Source organism: Limanda limanda, chromosome 11 (genome assembly GCF_963576545.1).
Source record: "Limanda limanda chromosome 11, fLimLim1.1, whole genome shotgun sequence".
Classification (NCBI taxonomy): domain Eukaryota; kingdom Metazoa; phylum Chordata; class Actinopteri; order Pleuronectiformes; family Pleuronectidae; genus Limanda; species Limanda limanda.
In genome coordinates, this window is record NC_083646.1 from 10,221,599 (window position 1) to 10,236,080 (window position 14,482).

General features: G+C 42.5%; 2 protein-coding genes across 3 annotated transcripts; both read right to left on the reverse strand.

Moving 5' to 3' along the window:
• Positions 1-221: 221 nt before the first annotated feature.
• LOC133014530 (uncharacterized) lies at positions 222-3,886 on the reverse strand. Its single transcript, XM_061081796.1, has 3 exons — positions 3,584-3,886; positions 1,945-2,940; positions 222-1,212 (listed from the first exon to the last, which is right to left on the reverse strand). Exons 1-3 carry the CDS (start codon positions 3,884-3,886, stop codon positions 688-690), a joined length of 1,824 nt encoding a protein of 607 aa, XP_060937779.1. The 3' UTR covers positions 222-687.
• A 1,376-nt stretch (positions 3,887-5,262) lies between these two features.
• Positions 5,263-8,723, reverse strand: ino80e (INO80 complex subunit E). Of its 2 annotated transcripts, XM_061080782.1 has the most exons (8): positions 8,660-8,723; positions 8,297-8,379; positions 8,137-8,207; positions 7,989-8,041; positions 7,772-7,859; positions 7,071-7,188; positions 6,628-6,726; positions 5,263-6,105 (listed from the first exon to the last, which is right to left on the reverse strand). In XM_061080782.1, the coding sequence occupies exons 1-8, from the start codon at positions 8,685-8,687 to the stop codon at positions 5,899-5,901; spliced, it is 747 nt and encodes a 248-aa protein (XP_060936765.1). In that variant the 5' UTR covers positions 8,688-8,723; the 3' UTR covers positions 5,263-5,898. The 2 variants fall into 2 exon arrangements, with proteins under 2 accessions (XP_060936765.1, XP_060936764.1); XM_061080781.1 differs by lacking the exon at positions 6,628-6,726 and having other exon boundaries at positions 8,660-8,703.
• Between the last annotated feature and the right edge of the window lie 5,759 nt (positions 8,724-14,482).

Here is a 14,482-nt window from a genome sequence, read left to right on the forward strand (position 1 = left end):
ATTTTCTAAACTGATGGTGTAAATGAGTAAATGAGCAAAGTAACTAGTAACTGTATTCTTTCAAACTGAAATGTTGTGGAGTAGTGGTATAAAGTCTTAAAGTATTAGAGTAATTGTGTAAATATATATAGTAGTTACATTCCAGTCCCGAATCAGAGAAAGATACTAATAAATAAACAAAGATGAAATGGTTCATGTTACACTGGTAGACCAGCCATTTCTTTTATTCAAATGTATACATGCAACAAGTATCATACAAGAATCGCCCTGAACAATTACATCCAAAAGAACAGTGTGCACAGTGTGTTTTTACAGCTCTCAAATACAGTAGATTATTGAACAGCCAGATTTCCACAGTGAGGTGTATCGACATTATAAGGGAGGCTGTGTTGCTGTGTGATATAGCGGATTGTCCACTGGGTTCGCGGTTCGATCCCCGGCTCTTCCTGTCTTTGGTCAAGACACTAAACCCCCATTGCAGGCAAGCACCTTGCGTAGCAGCTCTGCCATCATTGGTGTATGAGAGTGTGTAAATTGGAGGCAAAACATTGTAAAGCACTTAGCCCCCATAGGAAGAAGTTTACAATTCACATGTGGCAATCCATCTATAACAACTAAGGCATCAAATGACATCAACAACTATTACTTTTGTGCTGCAGAAATTTGCAAACCAAACTTGAAGAAAACCTATGAAAAGGTCTGTTCCTCCTGCCCAGAGGACTCTCTCATTGCACCAATGAGCAAATTCATAATCTCCATAACGACTCCCCCTGCCAGCCCAAACACATGACACACTGCGTTTCCAATTCTCCATGTCAGCTTCCCAAACCCTCCACCTACAGCCATGGCCTGACCGCCCATCTCTGTCGCCACTGTGCCCACATAACCTTCGCTGTGCTCCCACAGCCGCCCTCCAAAGAACTTAGTCACCCACCAAGCATTATCCACCGCGTCGCCCACTACCCCCACCGTGTCCCCGGCCAGGGTCCCCACGCCGGTGACGCCAGTGTGGCAGTGGCTGTACAGGGCTCCCAGCATGGATGAGGTGCAGTAGTAGACATTGTCGACACCGGTTTCCCCAACACCCAGCAGCAGATCTGCAGCTGAGCCCATCCAGGACAAGAGGTCAGAGGTCACAAGGTGAAGCAGGGAGTAGGTGTCTCCGGGCAACGCAGTGAGAACTCCGAGGTCCTCCTGAAGGACATAGCTCACCTGAATCGAGAAAGAAAAAGGTTCATTTTTAAAGTGAGATAAAAAGGTGTGAATAATGCAATGACCAAAATACCTGAGGGAGTTTCAAGAACTCTGAGTTACACCTGTTTCTGACCAGACCTCATTCCTTTCTACTCCACCCACAGACTGGAATGAGGAGATTTGACTAAATGACTGTGAAACTGTGGTTAAAATCTTAAAAAGGAAAAGTGACAACAATAAGCTCAGTTCTCTGCGTTTTCGGTCATTAAGCCTGACAAAAAATATCCCTTGTTATCGGAAAAAAAACTGAAATTAATGAATGAAAAGAAATGATGAATAACGTTTGCATTTCACTTTTGATATTGTCTTTTGCAAACTTTTCCTCATTTTAACTTTATCATAAGCAATTCTTATCCATTATTTTGTAATTATAAAGTTATTATAATAACCAAAATTTGAAAAAGGAAAATTGGTTCCCTAAATTAAAGTTATTAATTGTGTTTACATAGCTTGTGAATTTTTATTTGCACAAACTTAATTCATTTGTGTTAGTAGAGGAAGTCATCTTAAGGTTGGTGCAACAATTCTCTTCATTGTGGGGTATAAAAGGTACATCTCAACTTATTTTTAAAAAATCAGTTTCTTGTTAATCCCTCAAACTAATGGAAGTGTAATACAAAATTACTTAAGTACACGTTCAAGTTTAAATGAAATTCAGTACACGTTGTTTTGTTCAGTAAATTGAATCACCTGTCCAGGGAACTTTGTGACTCTGGAGATCAGAGGGTGCAGTGGAGCTTTGAGAATGGAAATGGTGGTGGAGAGGATGTAGACCAAAGTGCTGGTGGAATTTGCGTCTGTCTCCTGATCGTCCGCAGTCTCTTGGTCCGCTGAAGAGTCAGGAGACTCTGATGTGACGGCTCCTGAACGCCTCACGTCCCCCTGCTCTTCACTGCTGCTCGTTGATTCCACTGCATCTGCTGAAGCTTCCTGTGCAACTTCAGCAGCTTCCTCTGGCTGAGCATCAGGATTTTTCTCAGCTTCAGTGTCTTGACGATTTGTCTCAACTTCAGCGTCTTGACGATTTGTCTCAACTTCAGCGTCTTGTCGGCTTGTCTCAGCTTCAGCGTCTTGTCGGTTTGTCTCAGCTTCAGCGTCTTGACGAATATTCTCAGCTCCAGTGTCTTGACGATTAGTCTCCCCTTCAGTGTCTGGACCAGCTGTGTCTGAGTCCACATCTGTGTCTCTCGTCCCTTCGCCAGGAGCATCCACATCCATCTCCTCTACATTTTCAGGCTTCTCCTCGCCCTGAAGACCTACAAGAATTCCAACAGTCTCAACACCTGCTCCTCCACAGCCTTCAGAGAACATTTCTTCCACTCCCAGCAGCTCCTCCAGCTCCTTCAGGCTCACTTGCCTGTCCCCTGCTGATGTCTCTCTGATTAACCCCACGCTGAAGCCACCCTTCCCCTCTGGGCCAGCGCAGCACACTGCAGACCACAGTGGCCCCATCTGACACTCCTCATCTCCATCTTCGGCCGCCCTGAGACCCCCCGCCCCGGTCAGGATGTAGAGATCTCCTTCTAAAGTGCTGCACTGAGGACTGATGCTTGACTGAACCAGTGTTGTGACCGTTGAGTCCCAGTGTTGCAGAGGCGAGTCTGAGGGGGAGACGGAATGAGATGGATCCCCACCTCCTCTGAGGAGAATTGGTGCTGCTGCTTTAATGTTGTTTTCCTCTTCTGACTGGAAGAAAAAATAATCACAACCAATTTATAAGGTATGAGTGCAAATGTACACTAGTTATAATTCATGGTTTTACCTTTGAGATACATGAGCTAGTATTGTATCTACAAATGATAAGTTGAAATATGTATCACTGCTTTTTACTGTCAATGTTCCAATGTTGCAGATAATTATGCAAGATTTCAAATGTTTATGTTTGAAAAAGGTCCTTTCTTGTACAAAAATTCAGATTTGTCGGATGGTTTCTTGTTTTCCAAATGTGTGGATCTTGCAGTAAATTACCAGAGCTGACTATGTTTAGTACAGTGATGCAAGCAGTATTAGAGGTTTTAGTAAAAGTACCCATGAAACAGCCAAAAGCTATACACTCTACTTGTGTTCAAAATCTTGAAGATAGAAAGACATAATTAACTAAATAGACTTAAAGTGTCAAGTAAAATAACTTGTTCAGCAAAGAAATGGAGGTTACTGTTGCATTTGGTTGGTTTACTTTATTGCTACATTTAGGTAGTTAATGGTGCCACGGTGCCCAAATAAGGAGAGGGCCGGGAGCCCAAAAGGTCACATGTTTTTCCTAAATGTACGTCATTCCTTAAATACCATTATTCAAAAAGACATAGTATCACTTTAAACGTGTTCTTACCAGGAGCTCTTCGCCCTCCTCTTCCTCTGTCCATCCGTGCCTGAGATGGAAGGCAGAGTAGACAGCTGTGTCACAGGCTGGTTTGGACAGAGTGGCAAAGGCCTGTCTCCCGGGCAGTGTGTGGCAGAGTGGGTGCAGCAGCGGCCCTGCAGAGGTTCCCCGGGGGGGTGTCTGTCTGTAGAAGCAGTCGCTGCAACGGGTGAAGCCCTGCTCGGCGTTCTCCTCAGCTGTAAGAGACAGGCCCGGGCCCAGCACGGCCAGCAGCCAGACAGCAGCTGCACTGACGGCAGCAGGACACAGCATGGTGGTGGTGAGCTCAGCAAATCCCCCTCTCTCTCTCTCTCTCTCCCACTCTCTCCGACACACTCAATAACACAGAGCCAGGGGGAGAGGCTTATAAATTATCCAGCGATTTCCGTATATAGATGGAAAAGATAAGGTGGCCAAGGTTGGCTGCTGATCTCTTGTTGTTTTCCTCACTCGCTCCCTGCTCTCTCCTCCAGTTTGTCTCCAGCCATGTCTGTCTTCTCTTAATGTCAGCTATTCTCTGTGTTGCAGGCACTATCTTGCTTACTACTTCATTTCCTTTTCCCTGACAACTTCACCCCCCCTCTGTCAGTTCCACCCTCTTTGCCTCTCCCTCTCGCTGTACCTCCACTTCACCCCTCCCTTGCACTCTCTCTATGGCTACACCTTTAAATCCCCTTGCTGTTAGGCACACAAGCCAAGCCAACACCCACTCAAAGCTGTCAAGTACCTGTAGGTCTGCATTCCCAAACAATGGTTTCTATACAACACAAGTCACTCGATTAACACGTTCCTGTTGTCCATTATTCTTGGTGAGAGATATCTGACAGTGTCGACTCTATTATGTCAAAGAGCTGGTTAGACATGCTCCGAAACAAGCAGAAGCTCTAACTTGTACCTCCAGATAAAATGTGAGCAACTGAGCTCGGCAATGAACAACGTCTGTTCATGAAACCCTCATTAAAGCCTAATCCTGACAGCATCAGTCACGGGTCACCCTGTCACACAGTGCTGCGATCCCTGAAATCTGACTTCCCACACAAAATGCCATGCCTTTCATTGCAGCTCATCTCCCTCAGTCAGACACATGCCTGTTGGGACACGATGTTAGCACCAACTGCTCTTTGCAAAATGGTTATGTGACAAAAACAGCTAGTGGCGTTTTATCCTGTAACCTGCTCCTGTGTAGGAATGAACAGACAAATAACCGTCGCTTCTCTTTTTTGACATCTTGAAGAGGTGGACTTCAGCCAGGCTGAGTTCATGTTGCGTCTGATTTATGGCAAAAATGAGCCAAACGTACCCCTGGGCTTGCATCAGGATTCCTCTGCAGAAGCAAGCAAAGACAATCCTGTGCAATAACCAACATGAGCCTAGTTTATATTCATATGAATAAGAATGAATGTTATCAGTGCACACATCCTGCACACAATTCCCACAGACAAGTCGAGTGGTATGATTCACAGGCTGAAGCTCTGGTATGAGAGTTTTAGGGTGTGAAGCTCATGGGTGGGGCATCCTGCCTTCTTATTTGTTTAAAACTTTTTTAATGGTGCAATGATCACATCTTTTGACACAAACACTGACTAAGCATTTTGTCAGAAGAATCTAACTGAAATCTGACATATTTTACCTTAAAAAAAACAGTCAACTTATATGAGAAAATCTGCATTTTATTCTCTGACATGCAGAGTTCAATGGGTGCAAAAATAGTATATATTCAATATCAAGGAAAACGTATTTGCTTTTACAATTTTAGGTGGAAACACAGCAGTATTATAGCAACATCATGATAAAGACATAATCCTCAACATGATAGTTCAAATGACAGATGTAAAAAAACGATGTGGACCAAGTAAACACTCACATTTTGTATCCCACTTTCACAGTTTTCATGAGCTACTTTAACAACTCCCAGTCTGCGGTGGAAGGTTGAACACACAATTCCTGTTGGAAGGACACACCTAGTTGGGATCATTGTTGTGCATTACTAGAATGTTTAGACAAAAGAAAGACCAAGTGGAAACAGAGAACATAAATATCCAATCATCATGGTGGCAGCTCACAAACTGCATTTTTATCACAAATTAAATTCATGATATATGAATATTGGACAGCCATGCTGCAGTGAAGCAAAAGTCCACCAGAGGGAGCTTGGCTCACTTTTGAAAATGTGGGCTGCTGAGAACAGAAATACTTCCAGTCAAGTTATGTCTTTTGATTTCATCCCCTGCTTATAAATACACTTTCACACACACACACACACACACACGCACATGCACACACACTCATTCATTTGGGATGTCAATTACTAACTCAGCCTCGTCTCCCTCCCCCCTGTCTTCATCTCCTCGGTCGCTGTCCAAGTCACTGTCCCCCTCCTCCTCAGCTGCGTCTCCACTGAGCATCTGTCTGGGAACCCAGCTGAAGGGGCCGCTGGCTGTTGCAGGGGCCGCAGGGGCTGATGGGTAATTAGCTGCCATTGGGGCAACGACCTGTGGAGGTCAGAGAGAAGCATAAGTGTTATGAGCAGTAGAGAGAGGGATGAAGACATGACGAAGGAAAGAGGGGGATGGATGGATCACTGCATCCCAGATTAAAAGGAAGCATGCAGCATGTATATGAAATTATAAAGATATTGTCCACGTGGTCAATTCAGCACGGGGACAAACTTGCCTCAAGTGATTTGTGTATGAAATCTTCGACAACATGAGTGTCCTGAAATGTCATGATTACAGGCGATAGTGTGTAATGATCAATAAGGCACCGATAAACTGTTTTAACTATCAGAGAGATTTTGTATATCAGAAGAACATAAGAGCACATGCTTAAGATTACCGTCTACATGGACATAAACTGTATATTGTAACCAAAATATGAGCTACTGGTCTACTCTACTGTTCTCTAGAATTAGTGGCACATTTAATACACATTATCTTTGAAGTAATTAGAAAATATGTCTTTATTGTCATTATGATTATCTCTGAATATCCCATATTTCTGATCTCCTCTCTCACCTTCCCCGTAGGATCTCTCTTGTTTTTTGGCGCCTTTGTTTTTCTCTCTTTCTTCATTCGTTCAGCTGGAGGAGCCAAATACTCTGGTGGGAAGGGCATCTGCCCAACACACATGCAGGCCCAAATTTGCCAAATGACCACATGTGCCCACAGGCAATAAACATGAAGGACACACAATAACACACAAACATACAATAACACACAAACATAAAAACATACACAGAAGAATGAACAATGCAAGGAAAGTGAAGCCATTGTAGACAGAAAACGAAAAAACAAAGGAAGAGATAAAACAGATTTATGAATAAAAATGACAAAACTATAAAATCATATAAGTAATGCATTAAAACAGGGATTATGTTTGCTCATGAGGAGGTGGCAATGGCTGCAGTGTTACTGTTGTTGGGAGCAATATGATATGAAAAAGCAGGATGGGCACTCACAGTGTTGAGGTATGGTCCGGAGCCTGATGACTGCAGAGGATTAACACCAGCACGGGACAGCAGGGAGAGATGAGGGGAGGAGGAGGAAGGAAGACACGCCCCAGGACTGCTTCTCCGCCTGAAAAGAGTATAGGAATATTTTTAAACTCATTGTGTGAGGTAAACAATAACAGCATTATTTTAAAAAAAAATGTGGTTCAGGGCGTTCATGGTCAGAAAATAGCAGAGAAAGACCCTCGGGAAGATTAAACTGGCATCAAACAAGAGGATTATCTTGTTTAGATGTAACTTTGACCTGCTTAAGTCCGACTTAAGTGTCAGTTTAATTCATCGATTATAGCAAACTATTGTACAGGAGCCTATAAGGCTGATCAACTTCCGATACCTGTGTGTCTGTGATGTTTGGATTTTTATCGGCCAAACGCTAAAACGGTAAGTCTGTAAAAGGTATCATCTATTCACATGCATATTAAAGGTTTTTAAAACAAATCATGGATTTCTCTTAACACCTTTACCAAACCCAACATTTCTAAGGTTTCAGTTTTGTCACTGCGATGCATTTGACAGGATTATGTTTACCACAGCGGGTTTAAAGAGACCAATCTATCTATATGCACGCAATGATTTATCATTGAAAATTATGCATGAACCTGAGGCAGCGAATCTAACATCTGAATGTTGTGTTAAAATGCCCAACGTACTTTTTAACCCCGTCTCGTTCCCTGTCTCTTTCTCTCTCTCTGGGCCCTTCTGCGTCACTGTTGTCTGAAGAAACTGTTGCCTCTGAATCTGAAACGTAGAAGAAGAAAACCTGATCCGGCAGCACAGTAGATACAATACTGGGTAAAACAAGTATTCAAATAAATATGTATCATACAATAACTGTATAATAACACAATGAAATGTTTTCACACCAACCTGAGGAGTCTTCATCTATCCTCTCATACTGCAGCAGTCTGTCCAGAAGGAAGCTAGGACACGTGAATGAGATTATTGTTTGCTGCTTTCACACGATACTTGTTCACATCCATATTTGATTTTATATAAACACACAACATCAAGTCACCTCTTGTCTCTGGATACTTTGAGCAGTTTCCTCTGAGCTCTCCTCAGCTCCTCCTGAAAACACTCCTGCTCCTGCAACCGGAAACCAAACAGTGCAGATAAGAAACGACTGCTGTGGGTTTGTTTTAAAAGCTGAAAACGACGCTCGTGAACACACTCACATAAACCAGAAACTTTAATTTCCTCTTCAGATTTTTGTATTTGCGCTTGTAGTCAACCTCCACGTCCGCTTGGCCGTTCATTTCTGAAACACAGCAGACAAACGGTGAGTCACATCTGTAGATTTATATAAGAATTCTAAAGGTCTGTTAGTGGAGAGAAACCACTCAGCATCGCGACATGTGTGAGAACGAGCTGCATGCTACACAAGCTAAGCTAAAGCTAAACGTTAGCTTGCATGGCTAACTGGCTGAAGACACAGAACTGCTGCTCTCACAGAGACAAATAAACAGAGTTATTTTAAATGTAGGAACACAAAGTCGACTGATAATAAAACCGCGAATGTTTATAAAAAACACCCAAACCTCTAGCTTGAGTTGGTCTGTGCGACATGCTCTTGTTTACTATCGTGACGTCAGTGTCATGCGACTCGATCATGGGCGGACCTTTGTTTAAACTGCATTATTTAAATGTAATTTAGAAAATAAACCGTAGCCCTTTTAATTTCAAATTTACTATTTTTATTCTTAATTTAATTGTAATAATTTTGTCTCTTTCTTTTGCATATTGTTTTCATTTATCTATGAAGCTGCACCTGTTTTGATCTCAGTGTTTGTATGTTTGAAATTCATAATTTCTATATTTATGTTCTTATACAAATTCGTTCAGAGAGAAACACAAAAGTAATATTTTCTGTGTATTTTTTGGGCAAGAGCACTGACATGCACGGAATTTTTGACATGCTCTTTTATTTATTTATTTTTTATTTATTATTTATTTATTTGTTTTTAATTTTATTTAATTGTATTATTCATTTACCCCCTGCGCAGAAGCGGACTGCGCAGGATTAATTTAATTTAATTTAATTTAATTTAATTTAATTTAATTTAATTTAATTTAATTTAATTTAATTTAATTTAATTTAATTTAATTCTGAAAATTCATGCAAAACCTTCTAGTTTTTATTCAGTGATCAAATAAATGATATATTTTTCCCATCAACTAGCACAAGGAGTAAGGGTCACTCATTACTCATTAATCAAATCAAACCTCCGGCCTCCTGAACTTTTACTTTGAAGGTGAGCTGTCTCTCTGTCCCCCTCTGGATGTCCTCCTTCAAGTTTAGCTTCTCAGGTTGACTTCCGCTTCATGCACAGACCAGGTGAGGCCTCACTACTGCACGAATCTACAAAAACAACAAATCCCTGGATCTTTGCTGCTTAATTTCTAAGTAGTCTGCTGCTGCTTCCATGTGATGTCCTGTGGCTGCCCCCTGCTGGCTGCTGGGTTCCTCTGCTGGTTGAATAATAATGCAGTGCTAATACATGCGATATAAAAAAGTCGAATATTAATACTATACATAATGTACGATCTCGAAAGTCGGATACTAATGCCGTGCTATTATGTACAATATAAAAGTTTAATACTAATACGCTACTAATTCAACCGTTTTTCTTCTCATCCACATACCAACATGCAAATGGCAAATGAAACTTGAGAGTTTTGTATACTCTTTCTCTTATGAAAACCCTGGGGTACTTCATTGGCAGGGGGAGGTTTTAAAAATCTCTTGAACATTTTTGCATTTTGTGTCTTTTTCACCACAGACAAAATGGGGTCTCTCCTCTCCAGCTTTTCAGAGTTGACATCATGTACCTGCTGACCAAGGACTATAGTTGAAGAAGAGGAAATCTCAGACACATCTGGCTGGACTGGCAGCTGCTCGTGGACAATGGTATATGCATGAGTACAGCATTGGTTGAATAATAATGTTGTACATATATGTACTGATATTATATGGTTGTATAAAACACACAATTCAGACATTAGAATATTAAGGCAGACACTGATTCACAGCTGCAGGAATCACTGGGCATGCTTCTTCATGCAGCAGCCCTTTGTGTTTTATTGAATCATCCTGCCAGCTTCACCCTCCACCTGCCGCATTCTGTGGTGCACTGAGTTTTCAGCTCAACCTTAGCTCAGCACAGTCACTTGTCAGGACCCAGCACTGTGAATTATAGATGAGGAACATTTGCAGAGATGAGTAATGCTGCCTCAGTGCATGCGCCCACAGCCAGACCCCCCCTGTGTGTGTGTCTCTGTGTGAGGGGAGGGAGGAAGACGGGCAGAGACAAAGAAAGAGGTAGATATATATATATATATATATAAAAAACTGATTAGATAAGTGGACAGACAAAAGGTCGTTCAGAAAAGAAAGGAGAATTGTGCTTGGATGAAACCCTGCACAAGCTAACCAGCATCCTTTTAGGAAACAAGAAAAACACAATTTCTGAAGAAAGGGCCATGGGTTAGCTGGCATCTGAACAAAGTGAAGCTAACCCCACATTATAAACTTCATCTGTGGGGGAGGGGGGGGGGAATGGCATACAAATGTAAACTGCAATAATTCTAAAATTGCATCAACGTTTCAAAAAGCTGAATGAAACTTTACTTACTGAAAATCTTAAGGCGCCGTTTAAAGCTTATCTTTAAAGTGCCGATTAAAAAAACAACAAACAAAAACATAGGACAAGATGGTGAAACCTCCTCTACACTTAAGGTTTCTTCCGCACTAGCTTGATAATGAAGTGGCCAACAACCAGCAGGGAGACATCAACAGTTTTGTACCTTAAAGTCATTGGGTGATTTGGCCTTTTAATCGAGCCCATGTTAAGGCAGGCCCACCACAGGCTGATCAGACCTTGGTGTGGTTCCTTAACATCTTGGGGCCCAGCTGGGGTCTCTCCTTCTGATCCAGAGTCATTGGCTGCAGCGTTCTGTCCTCCATGATCTGTCTTTTATGGTTTGGAGCAGGGCTTGTCTGTCTTTGAACAACCTGATGGTGGATGTTGCAGCCGAACCTCCTCTGGCTGAAGTAGTTGAGGTTCAAAGTGGTGAAAGATTTAGGAGATCTGAACAAAAGTTGAATATTTTGGAAAGTATGAAACATATCTTAGAAAACCATGACAGCAGGTATTTAGCTTTGCTGCTCTGGATCCTCTGACAGCCCCAGACATCAGAGTGCAACTTTGCAAAGATTAACATCAATATACAGTCGGCAGCAATGTATAAATATGTATCGTCTCCTTTCCAGGCAAAACAACTGCTGATATGAAACACTATATCGGACTGAATGTGTCTCTCCACTGCCAGATTCTTTTTTGTCTTCCAGAGACAGGAATAGACTCTTGTGTGTCTGCTGCCATAAATTGTTGCTGCTAGCCGGCGTCCAGCCAGCGAGTCCTCCTGGCACCTGCCTCCTTCCCACCTCTCCCTCTCGCTCCGCTACTTTTATGGATCCGTATATTCAAGTCAGGCGGTGATTAGCGAACTAGCTTCTCCCTCATTCATTTTATGCTTGGACGTTTGTCCTTGACTCTCTTGTAGCTGGCATGTGTTTTTTCCTCCTCACCCTCTTTCTCTCTCTCCCTCTCTGTATAGCTACGTTTTCTAGTCTTCCACTTCATCCATCTCACTTTAATTTCCCTTACTCAATAGTGTCTTTTGATTTCTGGTCTTGAACTTTTTGCAGCAGACGGGGATGTACCAAAACAACGCTAAAGCCACCGAAAGCAATAACAATAAAAGTCTTCTCTGTGATCACAAGGTAGGTCTCAGGTTTTATGGTTTCCACCTGTTGCTGTGTGTGGGTCAACCGACACGAGATTTACATTTCCTCTGTGCTTTTATTTGAAAGTTCATATTTCATAGACAAAGAAACTTCAAATTTGTAACATAGCTGTTGCATGTGTATTGTTTTACTCCAATTTTCTTTCTCTTCACCTCTGTGTGTGTGTGTGTGTGTGTGTGTGTGTGTGTGTGTGTGTGTGTGTGTGTGTGTGTGTGTCTGTGTGTGTTTGTGTGTACAGCAAAAACTTGTCCAGGCTATTAAAAGAATCAAGCATGAGGCCGATGAATGCCGAGATGCAGAGAGAGAGACGTACATTGAGTCATTGGAAGTAGAGGTATCGTTGCTGCATCATTATGTTATAGTAGTTCAAGTTTAACACAAAATAAACATTCATAATGAACCTGATCTGGCCAATTTTGAAAATATTTTTGTCAAACCTTTGCTGATTTAATTATTGCCCTTCTTTCCCTTCATCTTTCAGCGCAGGTTTGATGAACTGGAGCGAGAAATCAGAGCCGAGTTTCAGAACCTCCATCGCTTCCTGGACGAGGAGGAGTGTAAAGACGTGGAGCGACTGAGGAGGTCGAGCCAGAAACAAGTGAGGCAGCTGAAGGAGAGAGAGAAGAAAATAGCAGCGCAAGCGAGAGACCTGGAGGGAGCGATCACGGTGCTCAACAGCAAACTGGCCGAGGAGGACAGTAACACGCTGCTCAAAGTGAGGACGGAAACATCCAGAGACAACATATAGTTTGTCTTATTGATTTGAATATATTGATGCTTTACTGATTCGCAGATGGAGCAACATCTTCCTTATGAAAACTGAAAAACAGTGTGGCCCTGCAGGTTTACCTTGAAGGGACCCACCCGGGTAACCCTATTACTCTGCGGCTCTTCATTGGCACTCATTTGACCACTTATCTGGGCATTGATTGACCGAACAGTCGACTCGACTGATTTTGCAAGTCAAAATCAATTTCTCGTTTATAAGTGAAAGGACAAACGGCAGTCAGAGCATAAGTCAGCAAATAGGGGCGGACAGCACGAAGCGTTCTGGCTGAGAAGACAGCTGGCAACAGAAGACGTCTGTTTGTGTTAATGAAAAGTCTCTTGAGGGTTTCACGGCCGGACGTCTTAAAATGCTGTGTACTTTCTTTTATGACGATTGATGAGGATCAATTCAAATTTATTTAAAGCCACTGTTTCTCTCATTACAGGAAATTCAAGATCTTATAAAAAGGTAGATTTCCTCAAAGTGTGTCGTTGCCAAACTAATTTCCATTTGACTGTCTCCGTTTTTTTCTCCTAACTCATTAATCTTATGTGTTTGTCTGCTTTGCGTTTCCACTTACTACAGGGCGTATATATCCTATCATCCCTCATTCAGTCCTTCTCTTGTTTTGTCCCAACAGGTCTCAGGTCAGCTTTGTTCCTCCAGCGGACGTGGACACTGAGGTGCGCTCTGGTCAGTTTGTCGGGCCCATCCAGTACAGGATATGGAAGCGTATGAAAAGCTGCCTCTACCCAAGTATGTGTATTTTCTGTATATGTCATCAGTACTGACACGGCTCATGCTAAACAACAGGACTTATTTTACTCAATCCCTGTTTGCCCGCAGATATTACATCAGTGACCTTAGACCCTGAGACAGCTCACCCTAATCTGTCCCTGTCCCAGTCTCACACCTCAGTATGGTTCGAGGAAGACAAAGACACAACCGATATCCAGCCCAACCCACGACGCTTCCACTACTATTATTGTGTGCTGGGTCATCAGGGCTTCACCACTGGGCGGCACTACTGGGAGGTGGAGGTGGGTTGTAAGACAGCTTGGAGGCTGGGTGTAGCACGAGAAGATGTCCAAAGAGGGGAGATGGATGCCACAGGCACCTCCAGTGGCATTTGGACCCTGGCCCTGAAGAATGGATCCGTCCTGGCCTGCACCGACCCAGAACCCACCAAAATTACCGTGTCTCTCCGTCTTGTTCGCATCGGGGTGTTCTTAAACTGTGAAAAAGAGGAGGTGTCTTTCTATAACGCTGTTACCATGGCACCGATCTACACCTTCACCATGGGAACGGTCATGGTGCCTCTGCTCCCCTTCTATAACCCCTGTGACGCACATGAAGGAAAGAACACGGCACCAATTCAGATTTTTGAACCTTCACTATGATAAAGAAGTGTTATCACTAGATTTAAGATGACGACTGGTCCGATTGGTCCAAACTGTTCATTTTATAACTAGAATCATTATTACATTTGGAGCCGATCTAGAGCTGAATGACAAGTCACTTAATTAGTAAGTTGATCGATCGAAAAACATTTGGCAACTGTTTAAATTATTATCTGATCATTGTTGTCACTTGTCAACAAAAAGTGTTAAAAGATTTTGAGATATTCTTTTGTTATTATTATTTTTGGGATAATCTGGATCTAGTGAATTTCAATGTGGGTTCATGAGGGGACTGTTGGGCCTTGGCATAAGAGTTAAAGAAAATTAAGCACAAGGGTATTGTACAGGCGACCTGGAGCTTCAGGGTGCAGAGCAGGTGTGAACC